Genomic DNA, 24070 nt, shown 5'->3' on the forward strand with positions numbered 1-24070 from the left:
ACCCACCAAGTCAATGGCTTGAGCTGAAACATGATCCCAAATACTGAATGAATTTCTGAAATGCCATTGATTTATTTTTAGAAGCCCTTGAATGAATTTTATTTGTCCTAATGTAGAAACAGAATAAAAACTGTGAACAATCAATACTAAGAAACGCAGCAAGGTGTCATTTTTAATGGGTTTCTGTTTGGAATAAATGCAGAAACACCTTTGCCATTAATATTCTGGCATTAGAAAAAGAGCAAATATTTATAAAATGGCATAGGAAAAATAGATAAAGAAATCAGCCATTTAAGAGTATTTTAGGGAGAGTTATTATTTTAAAATATGACTTAGCAAATGTTATAGGAAAAGGTCCTCTATATTACTCTTTTAAAAAACCAAAATCTGGCCAGTTTTTTAAAGAAAAATTGTACATGATTTACTTCTCACCCGTCTGTTCTGGTGTGTGTCTGATGGTAGGGGAATCACCTGGATCTGTGGGGCCGTGCGCATGCTCGGTTGTGTTCTGCACGCGCTGTGCCCAGGTCAGCACTGCTGTCACTGGAGCGATGGACACCAGTCTCGGCCAGCATGGCACAGAGCTCTGCTTCAGATTTCCTCAAGGCTGATCTTTGTCTGATCATTTTCAGAGGCCACTTGTACTTTTCATAACCAGTTGGAGCCTAGATTTGATCAACTCCAGTGACTTTTTCATCTTTTATGTGGCCACCATCTTCCTGCCTTAGGTGTGGGATGCCCCCAAGCACAAGCAGCCGTCAAGATAGCCAGGGAGTGAGAAACTTCTTTTATTACTTCTGAATAAACTAATCTACAGCACAGTTTCTCCTGTGTCACTTTCTCTTACCCCCACCACCCTGACCCTGCCTCCCTGAAGTGCACCCCAAACTTCAGTGTCTGTCAGTGAGGTCAGCTTCTGGAGGAAGCGAAGAAAGGGTCAGCTGGCTACCATTATGTCCAAGAGTCTGAGTTCTGTTTTTTGATATCCAGCTCAAATTTGCCTTTTTACTCTATGAGTAAAGGTAAAGGTCAGTACCTTTACCTGGACCACTGATTAATCTTGAATATGTAATAAGTTAACCAATTGTGAATCTATAGGATTTAGGTAAAGTGGCTCTTGAATGTTAGCATCTTGATTATGATATTTTAAAGACTTCTGAGAATCCCTCTTTTGTTAAGTGAAATTCTGAAAGTGAGGCATACCTAAGATTGCCATACCTAAGGTGCTTTATGCACTGGTCATAGCAACCCTCTTCCAACAAAACAAGAGAAGACTACACATGGACATCACCAGATGGTCAGTACTGAAATCAGATTGATTATATTCTTTGCAGCCAAAGATGGAGAAGCTCTATACAGTCAGCAAAAACAAGACCGGGAGCTGACTGTGGTTCAGATCATGAACTCCTTATTGCCAAATTCAGACTTAAATTGAGAAAGTAGGGAAAAGCACTAGACCATTCAGGTATGACCTAAATCAAATCCCTTATAATTAACAGTGGAAGTGACAAAGAGATTCAAATGATTAAATCTGATAGCGTGCCTGAAGAACTATGGATGGAAGTTCGTGACACTGTACAGAAGGCGGTAATCAAGGCCATCCCCAAGGAGAAGAAAGGCAAAAAGGCAAAAAAGAAAAAGAAAGAAAGTGAAGTCACTCAGTCATGTCTGACTCTTTGCGACCCCATGGACTGTAGCCTGGCTGGCTCCTCCATCCATTCACAGGATTTTCCAGGCAAGAGTACCGGAGTGGGTTGCCAATTCCTTCTCCAGGGGATCTTCCTGCCCAGAAATCTAACCTGGGTCTCCCGCATTTTAGGCAGACGCTTTTACCATTTGAGCTACCAGGGAAGTCCAAGAAGGCAAAATGGTTGTCAAATGAGGCCTTAGAAATAGCTGTAAATAGAAGAGAAGTGAAAGGCAAAGAGGAAAAGGAAAGATATACCCATTTGAATGCAGAGTTCCAAAGAACAGCAAGGAGACATAAGAAAGCCTTCCTCAGTGATCAATACAAAGAAATAGAGGAAAACAATAGAAGGGGAAAGACTAGAGATCTCTTCAAGAAAATTGGAGATACCAAGGGACCATTTCATGCAAAGATGGGCACAATCAAGGGCAGAAATGGTATGGACCTAACAGAAGCAGAAGATATTAAGAAGAGGTAGTAAGAATACACAGAAGAACTGCACAAAAAAGATCTTCACAATCTAGATAATCACGATGGTGTGATCACTTGCCTAGAGCCAGACATCCTGAAATGTGAAGTCAAGTGGGCCTTAGGAAGCATCACTTCGAGCAAAGTTAGTGGAGGTGATGGAATTCCAGTTGAGCTATTTCAAATCCTGAACGATGATGCTGTGAAAATGCTGCACTCAATCTGCCAGCAAATTTGGAAAACTCAGCAGTGGCCACTGGACTGGAAAAGGTCAGTTTTCATTCCAATCCCAAAGAAAGGCAATGCCAAAGAATACTGAAAGTACCACACAACTGTACTCATCTCACACACTAGTAAAATAATGCTCAAAACACTCCAGCCAGTCTTCCATACCACGTGAACTGTGAGTTCTGATGTTCCCGCTGGATTTAGAAAAGGCAGAGGAACCAGAGATCAAATTGCCAACATCAGTTGGATCATCGAAAAAGCTAGAGAGTTTCCGATAAACATCTACAACTGCTTTTGACTATGCCAAAGCCTTTGACAGTGTCAGTTCAGTTCAGTCGCTCAGTTGTGTCCGACTCTTTGTGACCCCGTGAATTACAGCACACCAGGCCTCCCTGTCCATCACCAACTCCCGGAGTTTACTCAAACTCACATCCATTGAGTCAGTGATGCCATCCAGCCATCTTATCCTCTGTCGTCCCCTTCTCCTCCTAACCCCAATCCCTCCCAGCATCAGAGTCTTTTCCATGAGTCAACTCTTCGCATGAGGTGGCCAAAGTACTGGAGTTTCAGCTTTAGCATCATTCCTTCCAAAGAAATCCCAGGGCTGATCTCCTTCAGAATGGCCTGGTTGGATCTCCTTGCAGTCCAAGGGACTCTCAAGAGTCTTCTCCAACACCACAGTTCAAAAGCATCAATTCTTTGGCACTCAGCTTTCTTCACAGTCCAACTCTCACATCCATACATGACCACTGGAAAAACCATAGCCTTGATTAGACGGACCTTTGTTGGCGAAGTAATGTCTCTTTTGAATATGCTATCTAAATTGGTCATAACTTCCCTTCCAAGGAGTAAGCATCTTTTAATTTCATGGCTGCAGTCACCATCTGTGGACCACAAAAACTCTGGAAAATTCTTCAAGAGATGGGTATATCAGACGTCCTGACCTGCCTCCTGAGAAATCTGTATGCAGGTCAGGAATCAACTATTAGAACTGGACATGAAACAACAGACTGGCTCCAGATCGGGAAAGGTGTACGTCAAGGCTGTCTATTGTCACCCTGTTTGTTTAACTTACATGTAGAGTACATCTTGAGAACTGCTGTGCTTGATGAAGCACAAGCTGGCAACAAGATTGCTGAGAGAAATATCAATAACCTCAGATATGCAGATGACACCACCCTTATGGCAGAAAGTGAAGAGGAACTAAGGAGCCTCTTGATGAAAGTGATAGAGGCGAGTGATTCAGTTCAGTTCAGTCGCTCAGTTGTGTCCGAATCTTCGTGACCCCATGAATCCCAGCATGCCAGGCCTCCCTGTCCATTACCAGCTCCCGGAGTTCACTCAAACTCATGTCCATAGAGTCAGTGATGCCATCCAGCCATCTCATCCTCTATGGTCCCCTTCTCCTCCTGCCCCCAATCCCTCCCAGCATCAGTGTCTTTTCCATTAAGTCAACTCTTCGCATGAGGTGGCCAAAGTATTGGAGTTTGAGCTTTAGCATCGGTCCTTCCAAAGAACACCCAGGACTGATCTCCTTTAGAATGGACTGGTTGTATCTCTTTGCAGTCCAAGGGACTCTCAAGAGTCTTCTCCAACACCACAGTTCAAAAGCATCAATTCTTCGGCGCTCAGCCTTCTTCACAGTCCAACTCTCACATCCATACATGACCACAGGAAAAACCATAGCCTTGACTAGACGGACCTTTGTTGGCAAAGTAATGTCTCTGCTTTTGAATATGCTATCTAGGTTGGTCATAACTTTTCTTCTAAGGAGTAAGTGTCTTTTAATTTCATGGCTGCAGTCACCATCTACATTGAGTTTGGAGCCCCAAAAAATAAAGTCTGACACTGTTTCCACTGTTTCCCCACACTGTTTCCCCTGTTCCCCATCTATTTGCCATGAAGTGATGGGACCAGATGCCATGATCTTCATTTTCTGAATGTTGAGTTTTAAACCAACTTTTTCACTCTCCTCTTTCACTTTCATCAAGAGGCTTTTTAGTTCCTCTTCACTTTCTAACATAGGGGCAGTGTGATCTGCATATCTGAGGTTATGATTCCAGCTTGTTCTTCTTCCAGCCCAGCGTTTCTCATGATGTACACTGGAAAGTGATTAAGTTGGCTTAAATCTCAACATTCAGAAAACTAAGATCATGGCATCTGGCCCCATCCCTTCATATCAAATAGATGGGGAAACAGTTCAGTTCAGTTCAGTCGCTCAGTTGTGTCCGACTCTTTGTGACCCCATTAATTGCAGCATGCCCGGCCTCCCTGTCCATCACCATCTCCCGGAGTTCACTCAAACTCACGTCCATCAAGTCAGTGATGACATCCAGCCATCTCATCCTCTGTCTTCCCCTTTTCCTCCTGCCCCCAATCTGTCCTAGCATCAGAATCTTTTCCAGTGAGTCAACTCTTGGCATGAGGTGGCCAGAGTACTGGAGTTTCAGCTTTAGCATCATTCCTTCCAAAGAACACCCAGGGCTGATCTCGTTTAGAATGGACTGGTTGGATCTCCTCGCAGTCTGAGGGACTCTCTAGAGCCTTCTCCAACACCAAAGTTCAAAAGTATCAATTATTTGGCGCTCAGCTTTCTTTACAGTCCAACTCTCACATCCGTTCATGACCCATAACACTGGAAAAACCATAGCCTTGACTAGACGGACCTTTGTTGGCAAAGTAATGTCTCTGCTTTTCAATATGCTATTTAGGTTGGTCATAACTTTCCTTCCAAGGAGTAAGCGTCTTTTATTTAATTTTTTTCTCGAGTAGCAAGTTTTTTTATTTTATTTTTTTTACTTTACAATATTATATTGGTCTTTTAATTTCATGGCTGCTGTGGCAGACTTTAATTTTGGGGGCTCCAGAATTACTGCAGATGGTGACTGTGGCCATGAAATTAAAAGACGCTTGCTCCTTAGAAGAAAAGTTATGACCAACCTAGATAGCATATTAGAAAGCAGAGGCATTACTTCAGCAACAGAGGTGCATCTAGTCAAGGCTATGGTTTTTCCAGTGGTCATGGGTCATGAATGGATATGAGATTTGGACTATAAAGAAAGCTGAGCACCAAAGAATTGATGCTTTGGAACTGTGGTATTGGAGAAGTGTCTTGAGAATCCCTTGGACTGCAAGGGGATCCCACCAGTCCATTCTAAAGGAGATCAGTCCAGGGTCTTCATTGGAAGGACTCATGCTGAAGCTGAAACTCCAATAATTTGGCCACCTGATGTGAAGAACTGACTCATTTCCAAAGACCCTGATGCTGGGAAAGATTGCGGGCAGGCAGAGAATGGGATGGCAGAGAATGAGGTGGTTGAATGGCATCACCAACTCAATGGAGATGAGTTTGAGTAAACTCTGGGAGTTGGTGATATACAGGGAGGCCTGGCATGCTGCGCTCCATGGGGTCGCAAAGAGTCGGACACGATGGAGCGACTGAACTGAACTTTGAATGAATAACAATAGCAAGACAAATATAAAGAGGAATAAATTATGGGTATTCATTTTACAATAATGTGCTTGAGATATAAGAAACTCTAAAGGGTGATAATGGTGGGTCAGCCTGTCACAACTGTATATATTTTGTATTTTCCATTTGTTGATAACCTGTTGTATTTCACGTCCTATAGCTCACATGTGGAACATTCTGTCCTTTTGCACATAGCAGCTGGAGATCTTTTAGTGTAAAAATAATTGTGATTATGTCACTTCTAAGCTTAGAATACACTAATGGTCTCAAATTTACCTTGTTATATTAATGAAGCCATTTTTTGTCCTTTTCCTTTTAACCTATTGTTGTTATAGGCAGCGTATTTGTTGAATATTGCATTTTTGTTTCAAGTCTAGTGTAATGATTTTGCCTTTTTACGTAGAGTGGTCATTTTCTTTTAATGTGGTTGTTAATCTATTGGGATTTGAATCTCACATCTTGTTATTTATTTTCTATTTTCTTCATCTATTCTTTGGTATTTTTTTACTATTGGGTTGAGTATTTTAATGACTTTATCTTTCTCTTGCTTGGTTTGTTATTACGTTTTGTGTGTCATTGCATTAGGGTTTACAGGATACATTTTTAAGTTCCTTCAAATGATATGATGTCACTCTACGTGTGGTATAGAAGCCTCACTATAATATGCTCCCGTTGGGGCTTTGTGTATTTGTTATCACACGTCTTACCTTGGGTTATGTTTAAAACTCTTACCATGTTGTGATTTTTACTTTCAACAAAGCGATTTTCTTTTTTATCTACACACTCCAGCATTCTTCACTCTGTTGTGTAAATCTTGACTTCCATCTGGAATCAGCTTTCTTCCACATGAAAAACTGCCATAACATTTCTTCCAGCGCTAATGAATTCTTTCAGTTTTTCTATATATGTAGAAGTCTTTTCTACCTCATTTTGAAGTATTTCCATCGGTATGGAATTCCAAGGTGATCATTTTTCCTTTCATAGTTTTAAACATGTTACTACACTGTCTTCTTTTTTGAATTATTGGGGCAGGAAATTTGCCATAACTCATAACTTTGTTTCTCTGTACATGTTTCTCTTTTTCTCTGGTTGTTTTGACGATTTCTCCTTCGCTTGATTAATTTGATTGTAATGTAGTTTGGGTGTATAGTTTTCTTCATGTTTTGTCCTTGGGTTTCACTGAATTGAATCTGTGGATACTGGGTTTGTAGTTCCCTCTAAAGTTGAAAGTTTTATGGCCATTGTGTTTGTCAGATATCTTTCTGCATCTCCTCTCCTCTATTTCTGAAATTTAAGTTGCATATATATTTTATTATTACATACATGTCAGGCTTCTCAAAGTTGTTCCACAGCTCACTGGTGCCCTTTTTATTTTCTTCTCTCTTTTTTTCATTTTGGACATGTGTTTCAGTTCACTAATCTTTTCTTTTATGCTATTTGATGTTTTTCTATTCAGTCAGCTCAGATAGCAAAGCTTTCTATTGTCGAAATTCAGTGCAGGTATTTTTGAAAAAACGTCTTTCATGTCTCTACTTAAAATCCTTAATCTTTTCTCAGCCTTGTTAAGCACATGAGTTATGGTAACTTTAAAGTTTCCTGTCTCATTCAATATCCCATGAATTATGAGTTTTCCATTTTGCCTCCTGAGAGCAAGTACTGTCCCCATCTTTATCTGAGAGTTGGGTGCGGTTCCCTCCAGTGCTTCTGACTGATTCTTTCCTCAGTCTTCAGTAGTTTCTCACATTCGTGTGGTGTATACTACAGTTAAAGACATAAGCGGAACCTTTTGAGAATGCTGGAGCTTTCTGTCTGCATTACCGTTTCCTGTCTGGTACTCTGTCCTGAGAACTCAGCTGGGTTGCCATCCCCAGCTCTTACCTCTGTCTCGGTCGTGACACCTCCTGGCTCCCCCTGGGCTCCTTTTCAGACAGCAAGCTGGAGCAGTCATGGAATGCACCTGTTTTCCCCTTTCTCGATCTGTCTTTGTCTGAAAGCTGTTGCCTCTGGGTGTGGAGGCGAAGGGAGATAAATGCAGTCCCTCTTTTTCCATTTTTGGCCTGAAGGGGAATTTCTCTCTGATTGTTCTAATGATTTCTAAATCCATTTCAATTTGTAAAATGATCTAGTATCTGTTTTTTAGCCAGTGCAGGAGACCCGGGTTCCATCCCTGGGTTGGGAATATCCTCTGGAGAAAGGAATGGTACCCACTCAAGTGTTCTTGCCTGGAGAATCCCACCGTCAGAGGATCCCTGCAGGCTCGAGGTCCATGGGGTCATGAAGAGTCCGACACAACTGAGCAACTTTCAGATGTCACCACTCCCTTCTTTGTCCACTGGTTTCAGCTGCATTCATTTTCTGTTCCCTGCTCAGGTTTGCTGTACACCTGCCACTCGCTCTGCCTTGGCCCAGATACCCCTTCCCTGTGGCAGGACTCATCATCTTGATGCCTCCCACCATTCTCTGTGTTATCCTGCATATTCAAGAGCAATTATCCTTATCTAAAATGATCTTACCTATTTATATTATTGTTTCTCCTTTTCTTTCCCTTTCTTTATCTGTTTACTTTAGTACATCCATTTGGACCAGGTCCCTGTCATCTTATATTCAATATGATTCTTTGGCACATAATATATATGCAGTAAATAATTCGATATATAAATGAATGAGTAATTTTATCTGTCTCTCATATAACTCCAGAAGTAGTCGTTAACTTTTCATTGCTGAGGCAGCTTGTTCATCCATCTAGTAACTAGTACAGCTCAGCTGTGAACCATACTTTTATGATGCTGAAGGACAGCCTCCTTTTTTTTATGGTGGCAGTCACTCTTGTGTGTTTGCTGTAGGTTCCCCCTGTACTTGAATTTGCTTTTAGCCCTGGTTTCTGTATGCTTCATCACTGGAGCAAATTTATTTTTAATATTTAAAGATTGACTTGAGTTAATGATAAATACAAATTACTTAGTATGTTTATGGAGGAGTTTAAATTATTGAGCTGTTGAATTTAAAATTAATTTCGGGGAATTTTGTCAAGTTGCTACTTTTTCTGCTTTAGTATTTTAAATCTTTTAAATAGACAACTAAAAAGTGGGGCATTTGAGTCCATAATAAGAATTATGGTTGTTTTTTTGGTATAGAAACACGATTGTTTCTTGTTAGACCATCTATGTAGTATTGAAATTTTATGGCACAATCCACTTAATGTGTTTCGTTTGCAAAAACAAAACAAAACATCATTATAGTCACATACTAATTATTAGCCATGAATCATTCATTTGAAAACAAGTCGAAAGGATTTTTTAGTTATAAGCAAAAAGGTCTCTTATGAGTCCTCACTTTTCAGACAACATTGTTTTAAGGTTGATTTTTAGATTTGAGTATTATCTAGTGCCTGAGAATCATTTCCTGTATTCTGCAAATCTCATTATATAGATCTAGATACTGTCTTCTAAGACTGTTTTGGAAACATAATGGAAAATGGGAGACTGGACTTATGGAACTAAGTTAGTATAGAGTTAGACAATTTTATTGTGCTGGTGGCTTAAGGTGTAATTACAATAGATATTGACTTGTTTATTTTATATCTTATTCTTGAAGCCATCTGGAAAGCTCTATAAACGTACATTTTTAGTAAAGTTGAGTGAATACTATAACCAATATTCTATATTTAATGGCTGTCCCCTTTAACACAAAGGTGAACATTGGATGAAAATAGTTTGTACCCATACTATTTATATAGTCTTAAATCATCTTGCTATAAATAACATTATATAAGAAAATATTGTAACTTTACATTGGAAAAACTGATGGACATCACCTTAGCTAAATATTACGTATTATTATAATATATGTACACATATATTTTTCCTTTAGTATACATATATATGAAGAGGAAGAGAGAAAATATGATGAAGCAAATGATACAAAATGGAAATATTTGGTTAATCTAGGTAAAGAGTTTTTTGTATTTTTGAAACTAAACTTGTAATAAAAGCATTTTAACATTCCATTTACAGTAATAAAACCATAAAATACTTAGGAACAAATTTTTAAAAATCTGTGGGGGTCTCCCTGGAGGCTGGGCTGTGCATATGTGGAGCAAGATTTGCCATATGGCACCTGTTGCACAGTGAGAGTAGGACAGAGATACCAGGGGTCCATCATTCCTAGGAGTCATTGGAGTTCTGGCCCTGCCAGAGTAGAGGTAACTCTCACTAACATACTTGGCATTCACTCAAACAACTAGTAAGGTTGTACCTCAGGAAACATGACCAACATCCTAAAGGAGTACCTACACTAAACTGACCCTAGCAAAATTAAATCTACAGTCTTCTCTGGGAAGAATGAGTCCTAACAAGTTAGAGGGGCCAGGGAAACACCTCCCGCTTTCCACAGAATGTGAGACTAAGCCTTTTAAGACTATAAATAAGCCTATGGAGAAACTTAAAGGTGATTACCCAATGATTGATTTGCCTGCTAAATCAAGAAGGAACATTCTTCAAAGTAGTATTATACCTCAGTAGTTATTATGGCATTTTATTATTTAAGAAGTTGTAGCTCAGCTGGTAAAGAATCTGCTTGCAATGCAGGAGACCCTAATTAAATTTCTGGGTCAGGAAGATCCACTGGAGAAGGGAAAGTCTACCCACTCATTCTCGGGCTTCCCTTGTGGCTCAGCTGGTAAAGAATCTGCCTACAAAGCAGGAGACCTGGGTTCGATCCCTGGGTTGGGAAGATCCCCTGGAGAAGGGAAAATATACCCACTCCAGTATTCTAGCCTAGAGAATTCCGTGGACTGTATAGTCCATGGGGTCGCAAAGAGTTGGACAGGACTGACCAACTTTCACTTTCACAGTTAATAAAATAGAATGTATAGTCAAAGGAAAAAGCAGTCAAATCAACAAGAGGGGCCTGATTTTAGATTTCAAATGTAAAGACTTTAATGTGGATATTATAAATATGTTTAACGAACTAAAGGAAATTATCCTTGAGAATTAAAGGAAAGCAAAACTGAAAAGTTCAGTAACTGAATTAAAATATTCAATTTGTAGGTTAAGTGTATTGGAAATAGACAATCTAAAACACCTGTAATTGTAGTCCCAACAGGACAAGAGAGTGAGATTGTGGCTGGCAAAATATTTGAAGAAATAAGGGCAAAGAAATGTCAAATTGAGTGGAAAAAATAAACTTATGGTTCAAGAATCTCAGTAAACTACATTCAGGATAAATATAAAGAAAAAGACACTTTGGCACATTCTAGTGAAACTGCTTATAGACAAAGATGAGAAAGTAATTTGAGGCTAAAGGAAACATGAAAAATTAAGGAGATGGATATAGCTGATTTTCTAGAAATAATCAAAAGCAGAAGTCAACAGAATGGTGTATTTAAAATGCTGAAGTAAACAAACTCTGTAAACTCAAAATTCTCTATTTAGTAGATACCCTTCCAAAATAGGGTAAAGTGAATACACTTTTAATTATGTGAAAGCAAAGAGTTTGTGCCCATCACAGCTGTCCTACCAGAAAAGCTAAAGTTGCCTTGCAGGCCAAATGAAAGTGATACTAGATGAAAACTGGTATCCACAAAAAGGAATCAGTACCATGTGAAATAATAAATGAACTGTGCTTTTTTTCTTCTCATAATTTACTTAACAGAAACCTAATAATTAAATAATGACATTGCAGGGTAGTGTTTGTGTAGAAGCAAAAGCTGTGATGGTAGTTGCACAAATGGTTGGGTAGGATGGATGGAATTGCACTGTTGTAACATTATGACACACATGAAATGAATCAGAGTGTGAAGTGTGACTGAAATGCTAAAGGGGGGAGTCAGGAAATGAAAACCGTAAAAAAGCATAATATTGACTTAACAGTCACTCTAAATAGACTACATAAAGATGCATACTGTTCGTCCTACAGGAACCAGGAAAAATCAGAAGAAAAAAAATGGAGTACTAAAAATTGCTTGATAAACACAAAAGCGGGAAAGGAGAACAGAGATGTAAAGGGCAGACAGGACAAATACAAAACACATAATAAGCAGTAAGAAAAGTAGCATAGCTATGTATATTTCAGAGAATGCATATTTCAAGACAAACCATCTTTTAAGAGATAGTGGCATTACACAAGGATACAAGGAGTAATTTACAAGAAACAATCATCTTAAATGTGTATGTACCTAATAAAGAGCATTAAAATTCATGAAACAAAACCTGTAGAATTAAATGGAGAAATAGATAGCTTCCCAATCATAATGAGATTTTAATGCCCCTCTTTCATTTAATTCTAGTAAAAGTATATCAAAAAAGAAGACAGTAAATATTTGAGAAACAAAACTGTTCTATCAACCAGATTGTTCTAATTGGTATTTATAGAAAATTTCCCATGTAACTGCAAAATATACATTCTTTTCAAATACACATGGAACATTCACCAAGGTAGACCATATGGAAACATAAAATAAGTCTCAGTAATTTTCCAAAGATTGAAATCTTTTAGAGTATGCTTTCTGTCTAAATTGGAATTAAATTGGACAAAAATAATAATAGAACCTCTCTCACTGTTTGAAAATTGGATAACATAGTATTAAATTGTTTGTGGGTCAAAGAAGAAATTATTTTGAAATTCATGAAAATGAAAGCACTGAAAAAATAAAACAATTCTCAAATTTCAATCAGTAATCAAAGAAGGGCCAAAATAATTACTACAGACCCATATCATATATAAACATACATGTAAAAATTGTCAATAAGATATTTTTGTATCAAGTAGTGCATAAAAAGGAGAGTGTATTGTTACCAATTTGTACAAGGTTAGTTTAACATTTGAAAATTAATTAATGTAGTTGACCATATTATAAAACAATAAGGAGAAAAATCATACAATTATCTATATACAAAATAAAAGCATTTGACAGAATTCTATCTTGTTTATGATATGTAAGAACTCCTAGCAAGTAAAAATAGAAGAAAACTTTTTCAACCTGATAAAGGACATCTGTGGAAAACATGGGACTGTCCTCATGCTTCGTTGCAAAAGATTAAATTCTTTGTCATTTATAATTTGGAAAACAGACAAGGAAATCTATTCTTATCACCTTTATGCATTATAATATATATTCTAACTTGTGTAATAAGAAAATGAGATAAAAGGCCTGTATTTTGGAAATGATGTAAGTGAACTTATTATCTATGTGAATAGATAAGGAATCTATAGGAAACTTAGAAGGTCACAAAATAGTTGCTATATGAAAATCAGTTGTATTTTTCTATATAAGCAAGGATATATTGGAAAACAAATTAAAAATAGTACTATTTACAGTAGCATCAAAAATGTAAAGTATATAAGGACGCATTTCACTAAACATGTGCAAATTTTCTATACTACAACTACCAAGTTATTGCTGAGAGAACCTATAGAAGTTGTAAATAAATGGTGATATATATACCATGCTTCTAGAGTGGAAGACTAAATTTGTGAAGATTACATTTTTCCCTCAAATGATCTATAGATTCCTAATATATTCAGTCTCAATCAGTCCCAGCAGGTCTTACAATGGTAACTGACAAGATTGTACAAAAATTCATATGTCATGCAAAGGACTTGGAATGGACAAAATCAATTTTGAGAAAGACAAATTTGAAGGACCTAGAGTACTGATTTTTTATCAAGACAGTAATGTTTTCTCTTAAAGATATGTAAACTTTTTTCTTAAAAGTTTAGAGTTGAAAGACTCACAAAGATACCATCAGTTGATTTTCAACAAAGACTTGAAGGCCAGTGAGTAGAGAAAGGAACTTCTTTGTACCAAATGATGCTGTGAAAAGTCCTTCATCATACCATGTGTGCATGCTAAGTCACTTCAGTCGTAACCGACTCTGTAGCCCTGTGGACTGTAGCCCACCAGGCTCCTCTTTCCATGGGATTCTCCAGGCATGAATACTGGAGTGGGTTGCCATGCCCTCCTCCAGGGGATCTTCGTGGCCCAGAGCTTGAACCTGCGTCTCTTAACATTTCCTGCATTAGAAGGAAATGGCAACCTACTCCAGTATTCTTGCCTGGAGAATCCCATGGACAGAGGAGCCTGGTGGGGCTATGGTCCATGGGGTTGCAAGAGTCTAAACCACCACCAGTGCCACCTGGGAAGCCCTCATCATACCATACAGACTAGTCAATGAAGGGGGGACTACAGACCTCCACGTGAAAAGATAAGGCTTCCAGAATAAAGCCTAACATTGGCAGACAGGAGTAAGTGGTATAAACCACTTTGTAAAAAGGTTGACAATTTTTGTTCGGTTAAGTATACATTTACACTCTCCCTTTTAGATATTTAATAGAAATGAAGACTCAGATAAGAGTTTTCATAGTATCCTGTGTGAGTGTCCCTGGGCTGCCACAGCAGAGGTCCACAGTGTCAGTGGCTTGAAACAACAGTCATTTATTCTGTCACACTTGTGGAGACCTTTGGTCCCGCATGACACTCTTGGCAGGGTTGGTGTCTTCTGGAGACTCTGAGGAAGAATCTGTATTCTGCCTCTCTCCTAGCACCTGGTAGCCTTTGGTATTTCTTGACTTGGAACAACATGCCATTCTTTGCTCCTTCCCATTCTTCACGTTTCCTTCTCCTGTGTGTGTCTCTCTCTCTGCTTTCCCTTAAAATGGCGTGGCATTAGATTCAGGGATCACCCTAAATCCTGCATGGTCTCACCTGGAGGTCTTTAATACTCAGTCATACTACGTGTATGCAAATCTTGAAGCCATTTTATTGAGTGAAAGAAATCAGATACAAAAAGTGCTTACTGAAAGTTTCATTTATATAAATTTCAAGAACAGGCAAAACTTAGTTATAATGATAGCAGTGAAAACATTGGTTTTTTGTGTTAGCGTGCGGATTGTCTGGAAGCAGACGTGAATGAATTTAAGATACCAGAATGGTTCCGGGTGTTATGCCAGCTTTTTAATTCATCAGATATGAAACTTATGTGTGAAGAGGGTTTTGCTAAGACTGCCAAATTAAATAAGAAGCCTCTCGCTCTCTAACTTCACAACTTGCAGATCCTGAGTATCTGCAGAACTCGTTTGGACCTGCTGTGAAATCCTTAGTGGTCCAGAATTGATAAGCATTTGTACAAAAAGAGAAAGCATATCTGATGTCTATAGCAATTGTCTATTTCTTGATGAGCTGAAGGAATATACGTTTTATCCTTTTAATATTTTTTGTATAATTCTTGGCTTTATCTTGCTCCTATGGCAAAATGTAAAAAAAAATGCCATGTGTACTTTGCTGTTGTATAGTTTAAAAAGTAACTTTAGCTTATCAGTTTTATTATCATAAGGGCACATTTATTTAAAAGAACAGTCTTGATAGTCTGAGCACTATCCAGGAATAAGGCACTTGAATAGCTATGTTTTTGATGCCTTTCCTGAAGTGCAATGAACTTTTTTTTTTTTTTATTCTGAGGATTCTGGAGATCATGAAAATATTGGCCAGCTAAACAGTAAAAGGTAGATATTTTTCATATAGTTTGCTTAGGAAAATCAAGTTCTAAACCCCTTCTGAAGGATCTTAGTCTCTTGTTAGACCTTCTTCCTTCTCAGATGGCACTTTCCTCCCATCCCTGTGTCGTTTTTTATAGTCTTGTCTTTCACAAAGATCCACTTGTTTTTTTCACCTTCTCCTTACTTCTCACACCTGTCTTACAAGGAGTGGAAGAATTAGCTAGTATGAAAATGTGAGTGGCAAGTGCAGTATTGGGACAGTAAAAGTGGATCTGAAAATATATAGGGTAGTTGGGTATACCCAGAAGGAAAGAATGGAATGTGAAGAGTAGCAGGCAGAGCTCACAACAGGGTATCTCGTCTCCATAGTGTTTTATCTAATAACTGCTATGGGGAAATTAAAGTGTGTTCTTGTCCGTAGGAAAATACGGTAGAAGTAGTTTGAGTATCAGATGGCTTTTAAGTTGCAGTTGTTAACTTTGATGTTATGATGCTCTGAGTGTCTTGCACACTTAGTTGACAGCAAGTTAGCTCTAGACTCATGCCCTCTGGCCCTGTGACCTTGCAGGAGTCATTTAACTTTCCAGAAACACTGTCCCATTATTCCTTATAATTATGTATTTAGAAAGTGTCTAAAGTAAAGGTTTAAAGCAGTATTCATAAATTAATTCAGACTCAAGCTAGTAGCTTTTCAGTCAGCAGGTTACTTATGTTAGAAAGTTAAATGAATGATTAATTAGTCTTACAACAACTTACAACAAGATATGGAGTGTGTTCTCAAACTTCTTGTGAGGTGTGCCTGTGCAAGGCTGCAGGCAAGAAGTGGGAAAACCCAACAAGTTTTGAAAAAGTTTGCTCCTGAAATACCATGTTTGTAAAAGAAACTGAATAAAGAGGACCAGATATGGTGTTAAATGTAGTTGGTATAAAAATGTCAAATAGATTCTGTTTTTCTCCCCCATGAAATAATAGATAAAATTAAAATTATATGTGAAAAACATAACCATAATGAGATTATGGGAGATTATATCTCCTGGAAGACTTTTCCTCCTTTTTGCCCTTTCAGACAGATGGCAAGAATTTGATGACACAAGGGCAGCAACCACGACTTCTGTGCCGCTCACAGCACTGAGTGGGCACCCAGTCAATGCTTGTTGGTTCATTGATTTTCTAAAGGTCTTTTTGTCTTACTTTGTACCTGCTCCAACCATACAAATGTTGCAGTGAACAAAATCTTGAAATAAAAATTACTCTTTGTTTTCTGGATATTGCTTTCGATTTTATCCAGTCTCTGTTCTTAGGTGTTTTCATTCTGGTATGTGACGTCTGTGGTCATGTGATGGGGTGGTTGCCAGAGCACTACTCCCTGCCTTCAAAAAATAGTAGTAAAATCAAAACATTTTTACTTTCTTTTTTATGCCTTTAGTTTGATCTCCAAAGTATAACTCAGTGTTATCAGATTTTGGTGCTGTGAGTTTACATTGCTAAGACCCTGTAGTAAAAAATGTAAAGGATGCTTCTGGAAAAAATGAATTCTAATTTGTTCTAACCTTCTAATTATTTGCTGTCTTATAGTTAAGTTTTATAATAGTCTTTCCTTTTTTTTAATGACTTTCTGTTAGCTTTGAGAATATTTTTTGAGCATCATAGCTCTCCATTTCTCCATCCAGTCTAGTCTTTGGCAGATAAATTTTTGAGGAAGAAAACCAGAGTGCAGATGTCCAGTTTGAAGGGCTGAAGAAACCCTAAGGATTTTAAAAAAATTTATTTTTAAATTTTTAACCTTTTTCCTTGATCCCATCTGAAGAACTAGACTTTGATTTGACCAATAAGAAAAATAACTGCTGTTATCTTTGTAGATCACAAGATTTAGGTCTTAGAACATTAGGTTTCATTGAGGTCTTTTCTTTCTTTTAAATAAAAGGGAAAGCCATTTGGTCTGGGGCATCAGTGTAGGCTGAACGGTAGACTATAAACAGGCTCAAGTTCTGGTGATTTCTCAAGTGCCTTTCCAATATGGTAATTTTGTTCACTAAAATGCATTTGTTCATTTTCAGTCAAGATACTAACTTTTCAAATTTGGGAGGAAAAAAACAATATGAAAAAGACATCTAATTACAAAAAGTGTTAAAAGATCTGTTTACATTATTCTTCCTGACTTTGCTTTGTTGGGACTTTCCATAAACTCATAGCACTTTTCCCTGCATTACATCACAGACTTTATTTTTTCAAGGAACCTGTCCCTAGTGCCAGGTAGACTCATTACTCATATAAATCTAGGTTATATTTTTCTAGGAAAATTAATTACTTTGTACTGGCTACATATGGTGAGCTTGTCAGCAGGAAAGCTTTAACAAACTTTGGGGTAGTTTAATATAGGCTTTTAGGTAGTCCTTTTTCTATTTGCACATGAGGTAGTATATTAATATATGTTAAAATTAATATATATATAAAATTTTGCAAAAATAATATTTTGCATCAGATATTAGAGAATTCTTTCCTTGTTTATTGTTGTTTTTGTTCATGTTCAGTCTCTTAAGTCATGTCCTACTCTTTGTAACCCCATAAACAGCAGCTCAGTGATTGCATCTAACCATCTCTCATCCTCTGTCGTCCCCTTTTTCTCCCGCCCTCAATCTTTCCCACCTCTGGGTCTTTTCCAGTGAGTCAGTTCTTCATATCAGGTGGCCAAAGTATTGGAGCTTCAGCATTAAGAGTCTTCTCCAACACCACAGTTCAAAAGCATCAGTTCTTCAGATCTCAGCTTTCTTTAAAGTCCAACTCTTACGTCTGTACATGACTACTGGAGAAACCATAGTTTGACTAGATGGACCTTTGTTGGAAAAGCGATGTCTCTGCTTTTTAATACGTTTTCTAGGTTGGTCATAGCTTTTCCTCCAGGGAGCAAGTGTCTTTTAGTTTCATGGTTCTTGTTTACAGCAAAGTACCAAATACCTGACTTTATAATCATTACTGAGGGCATAGGCTGAAAGCAGAGATGGCTGTGGGTCCATAATACCCCTTCTGAATGGCTATAACCATATATGTGCGTGTGACTGCTCCCTTGTATGTCTCATTGTTCTGAAGACTAAATTAAAAGTAGCACAATCTGGAATCAAGATTGCCGGGAGAAATATCAATAACCTCAGATATGCAGATGACACCACCCTTATGGCAGAAAGTGAAGAGGAACTAAAAAGCCTGTTGATGAAGGTGAAAGAGGAGAGTGAAAAAGTTGGCTTAAAACTCAACATTCAGAAAACGAAGATCATGGCATCTGGTCCCATCACTTCATGGGAAATAGATGGGGAAACAGTGTCAGACTTTATTTTTGGGGGCTCCAAAATCACTGCAGATGGTGACTGCAGCCATGAAATTAAAAGACGCTTACTCCTTGGAAGGAAAGTTATGACCAACCTAGACAGCATATTGAAAAGCAGAGACATTACTTTGCCAACAAAGGTCCATGTAGTCAAGGCTAAGGTTTTTCCAGTGGTCACGTATGGATGTGAGAGTTGGACTGTGAAGAAGGCTGAGGGCCGAAGAATTGATGCTTTTGAACTGTGGTGTTGGAGAAGATTCTTGAGAGTCCTTTGGACTGCAAGGAGATCCAACCAGTCCATTCTGAAGGAGATCAGCCCTGGGATTTCTTTGGAAGGAATGATGCTAAAGCTGAAACTCCAATACTTTGGCCACCTCATGCGAAGAGTTGACTCACTGGAAAAGACTCTAATGCTGGGAGGGATTGGAGGCAGGAGAAGGGGACGACAGAGGATGATATGGCTGGATGGCATCACTGACTCGATGGGCGTGAGTCTGAATGAATTCCGGGAGTTGGTGATGGACAGGGAGTGCTGCGATTCATGGGTCGCAAAGAGTCGGACACGACTGAGTGACTGAAGTGTTCTGAACTGACTGAATAGAGTATCATACAGAACGGTCCAGTACAATATAGTTATGTACAAATAGTAAATTTGTAATATTTAAATAAGGATACAAATTCCAGGTAAGTAAGTCCATTTGGAAACATTGTATAACAAATGAAATGACTTTATGAGAAGTAATCACAGCTTATATCTACTTTCTTTGCTAAGACATACAACATCCAAACAATGATTAGTGCCCACTAAGAATGAGTATCCTAAGAAGGCCTCACTTTGTCTTTCTAAAATTTATTTTTATTACTAGAGTCATTCTATAAAGTAATTAGTAATATTTCCCATACTTTAAAAAAATGTCCCTTTTGAGCTTACAGTTTCTGTCCTTCTAGGAGAAAATATTTTCTGTATATGGGAACTTGAAGACATTGCTTGGATTCAAGGAATTTTAAGACATTCCTTAGAGTACTTTGTAGAGGGACTTCTTAATAACTGTATTAGTTTAGGTTTTAGAATCTTGATTGTATACATGTAAACATTTAACAGGTCAAATGGGTGGGAGAATACTATATGTACATTAGATATTTAAATTATTTGCTGAGAAAGTAGTAACTCTGAGAGTTCGGTTCATCTGAAGATACTCTCTCAGAGGTATCTCCTGAGAACTCTTTATTGCTCCAGTTTTGTTAGATGAGTTAACTGGGTTATCTTTCTGTGTTAGTAAGGTGGTATCTGTAGTGTCCTATTGGAGTCTAATAAGTTCAGGCTTTTGTACGGTATATTTTATTTTAAATAACAGTCGTTATATTATGAGCAGATAGCTTTCTGTCTCCTTAATGAAATCCTATAAGCTTCACATGACATTTTTTTTTTTTTTAGCTTTTCCTTTAGGGTCTGTGACAAACACAACTCTTTCCTATTTTAATCTTATATTCTGTCACTGTTTTTTCCTTGACCTTGCCTCAAAATACTGATGTTTATGATTGTTATTGAAGTTCACTGGTTTTGGTACTGCTGCACCATCCATCTGCTTTGTCTCAAATTTCTAATATGTTTGGTCAAAGAATTCACATGTAACTTAAACAATGTACATCCCAAGTCCTCCGGCTCCTTCCCTCGTGTGTTGCTTGGATGTGGTTTGGGGGTAGATTGAAGGCCGGAGCTTGCTGGCCCTCTAGCCCCTTGTTCTTTGCGATGCTCTCAGCCTCTCTCACACCCAGGACAGGAGCCCAAGTCCGACTGCGCCTCTCGTGTGCGTGGCCGACTGTGGCCGCCGCTGGGCTCCTGCTCTGCGCGCTTCCCAGCTCTAACTGCCCCAAGCCAGTGGTGGGTGTCACTCTGCAGCCCTGTGTTTCTGAAGGAAGTCAATTTAGCACAAATTGAGACCTATTTACTGTCCCTCGATCTAACACACACTGTTAGTCAGCACGGTTCTTGCAGACAACAGTTGCTCTTTGAAGAAAACAAACCCTCTTTAGACCTGTCTGAATCTGTTAAATATGACCCAGCATTTTCAGTATTGAACAAAAATTAAAGCAGTGCTATGTATGAATGCTCTGTAATTTGTTGCATCTGTATCCTGTTACCTTTTAAAAATTGTTTTTAAAAAAATTATGTGTACTTTATTTCTCAGTTAAACTTTGTCACTTAACTGAAGCTTTCTTTTCAACAAGCATTTAAATTGTTAATTTTTTCTTTGAGGGATGACTCTGGATTCTTCACAAAAACATGCAGGGTTTTTCTCTCTTCCCGCTATCAGTTTTAGGGGACATATTGCTTCTTCCGTACTGTCATACCAATAAATCATCCCAGATTACTTGCAGCCACACAGTACTAAAGTATACCATGCATTTTAAAGGAAATCTGCTATTTTCTCTTTAATCAGATGAGCAATGTGAAGAGACTACGGCCACGGCTCAGTGCTATTCTCTTTAAGCTTCAGTTTGAAGAGCAGGTGAACAACATCAAACCTGACATCATGGCTGTCAGTGCTGCCTGTGAAGAGATCAAGAAGAGCAGGGGCTTCAGCAAGTTGCTGGAACTGGTGTTGCTAATGGGAAACTACATGAATGCTGGCTCCCGGAATGCACAAACCTTTGGATTTAACCTTAGCTCTCTCTGTAAAGTGAGTTTGTTATTTGTTTTTCCAATTTATTTCTTAATTGGAGGAAAATTGCTTTACAATGTGGTATTGGTTTCTGCAATACAACAGCTCAAATCAGCCATAATTATACATATATATCACCTCCCTCTGAACACTTATTCTTAAATGTCAACCCTGACTGCATTATTTATTCTTTAATTTGATATGCTCATTGTCAATAACTTAAACTGAACCATCAACCCAAACCCAGAGTGAACTGAGCTAATTTACTCAACCTCTGAACTAAATCCAAATATTACTTATCTCTGATCTGCAAATTCAAATGAAGGATTTTTGTTTAATAGCAAGATTGTGTTGTAAATCTATGGCTTCTCAAACTGATGAAATGGAACATCAAAATATTATTTAAGCCTAATATTCTTTCAATATAAATACCTGCATATAACAGTATATATATTGAGAATTGCTTGTGATTGCCACTAAAATTTTTACCTTTGGCTATTTAAATATTTCTTTGCATTTTTCTTTTTTGAAAGCTGACGAAAGGGAAAGTAAATTGAGACTGCTTTATATAAAAGGAAAGTCATATTAGGAATAAACATAACTCAGAAGTCATTAATGTTTTGAGATATTTCTATTTAAATATAATGTTGGAGGAGATGAAAATTTAGTAAGTTTAGAGGTTTTTTCCCCTTCAGTTTTTTCTGTAGGTTAAATTTTCTTAGAGCAAATCCATTCAGTGTTTTATATAGCAGAGCTCTAAGAAGCGGGCCATAGTAATAGTGCTTTATTGATCTGCTTACAACAAATTCTTCTCAGTTACACAGCACAAGAAAAGCTTTCTCTTATTCTTGACCTGGTCACATCTACACTCCCTGATTAAGGAATTTGATTATTGTTATCGCCAGTTTGATAGGGGAGGTGAGAAACACGCTCAGCTTTAGCTGTGGGTTACTGAATGGTTAGTCTCTTGGTGCTTTCCTGGCTTTCCTTGCATGATTCCCCTGGCTTATGCCTCCTTTTGGTAGCAGTGCCTTGTGAACTTTTCTCCTCTCCCATATCCATCTTTTCACTCTTCTCTCCGTGTTTTCTTAGCCTGCTATGTTCAGTGAAGATCCCTAGCAAGAATTAAGATGGGATTCATAAGACATGTGTTAAAGACTGCACATTTATAGAGTGCTTACTCTTGTGTAAAACGCTTGTCCTCATCATTTCATTTTGTGTATATGATTAATATTTACCTGGGATAATGGAATTCATATTTTTCATATGTAAGCCATTAAGCATACTTAAATATTTCAGTGGACCTGTATACTAAAGTTATGGCAGCAGAGTTAAGAGAGAACGGCTAGCTGGACTAAGGGAGGGCAGTTACTCAGTCGGAAAGGAGCAGGAATTTGAGCTGGATCTGGAAGGATGAGTGGGTGTTCCCTGAGAGGAAAAAGCATTCTAAAAAAGCATCAACAGTTCATATAAAGGGTTATATCATGGCATGTGTGAGTATACCAAGTGATCAGTTATTGTTGAAGGGGCTTCACTGGTAGCTCAGATGGTAAAGAATCTGCCTGCAATGCTGGGGATTTGGGGTCGATCCCTGGATCAGGAAGATCCCCTGAAGAGCGAAATGGCAACCCATTCCGGTATACTTGCCTGGAGAATTCCATGGACACAGGAGCCTGGTGGACTACAGTCCATGGGGTTGCTAAGAGTCAGACATGACTGAGCGACTCACACTTTCCCTTTTGGATGGAGGAGGAGTGGAGAAAATAGAAATGAAATAGTAAGCTAGTCTCAATGATGAAGAGCTTAGGTGTCATGCTGTATGGTAAAGGCTTTATGAAGGCATGTTCTGTAGATCAAGTGATGTTATCATCTGTCTTCCAGGAAGATAATTGTAGCAGCAGGATGGAAGAAAGGCAAGCTGCACCTTCCAGTACTGTCACCATTAGCCATATATGACTTTTCAAATTTCAGTCAATTACTATTTAAGTAAACTTAAAAATTTTTAGTTCCTCAGTCACGCTTAGCATGTTTCAAGTGAGTCAGTGTCCATACATGCAGACAGCGTAAGTATAGCACGTTTCCATCACTGTTGTATTGGACAGCGTTGGGTTAGGGGGTTATAGTGGGGAGAGACTCAGTGATTGGCTGACCTGTGTCACATAACCTATGAAGGCACCAGGGGAAATGGAGCTGAGAGGATAGCTGGGGATGGAAGAGGAAAAAGGGAGGATTCAAAGATAATTCCTTGCTACTGACATGTTTGAAACTGTTGCTCAAAAGAGAGATGAGTTCAGGCTGATTTTGGTGTTTCCTATCTCTAGTTTCTAGAGTAGGCAATGGTGACCCACTCCTGTATTCCTGGCTGGGAGATCCCATGGAGAGAGGAGCCTGGTGGGCTACAGTTCTTGGGGTTGCGAAAGTCAGATACGACTCAGTGACTAAACCACAAACAACAGTCTCTGTTACCTCAGTGTCTTAAAAGGCATCTGCTTGAAGCTGCCTCCTTTATATATTTTACATATATTTGAGGGTCCACTATGAAATGGTCACTGTGCTCTGAGATGATGGAGGTCTGACTAAGGTAGTTGCAAAGGGGTAGAGGGGATGGAGGGAAGTGTCCACGTTTAAGGAACATCTAGGAATTGGGAAGGCATGGTGATTATGAGTTTGGAGTCTGAAGGGCAAGGAGGCAAGCAAGATTGCCAGTTCAAGCTTCCCCTGAGAAGAAAGGAAGA

The 24070-nt window shown here is 38.5% G+C and overlaps 1 protein-coding gene across 1 annotated transcript in view; it reads left to right on the forward strand.

Moving 5' to 3' along the window:
- Positions 1-24070, forward strand: part of DIAPH3 (diaphanous related formin 3) — a 565391-nt gene that overhangs the window by 293823 nt on the left and 247498 nt on the right. The window contains 1 exon segment of the mRNA XM_070799979.1: positions 21114-21353. Within this exon segment, the coding sequence (XP_070656080.1) occupies positions 21114-21353 (240 nt within the window).

Source organism: Bos indicus, chromosome 12 (assembly GCF_029378745.1).
Source record: "Bos indicus isolate NIAB-ARS_2022 breed Sahiwal x Tharparkar chromosome 12, NIAB-ARS_B.indTharparkar_mat_pri_1.0, whole genome shotgun sequence".
Lineage (NCBI taxonomy): Eukaryota > Metazoa > Chordata > Mammalia > Artiodactyla > Bovidae > Bos > Bos indicus.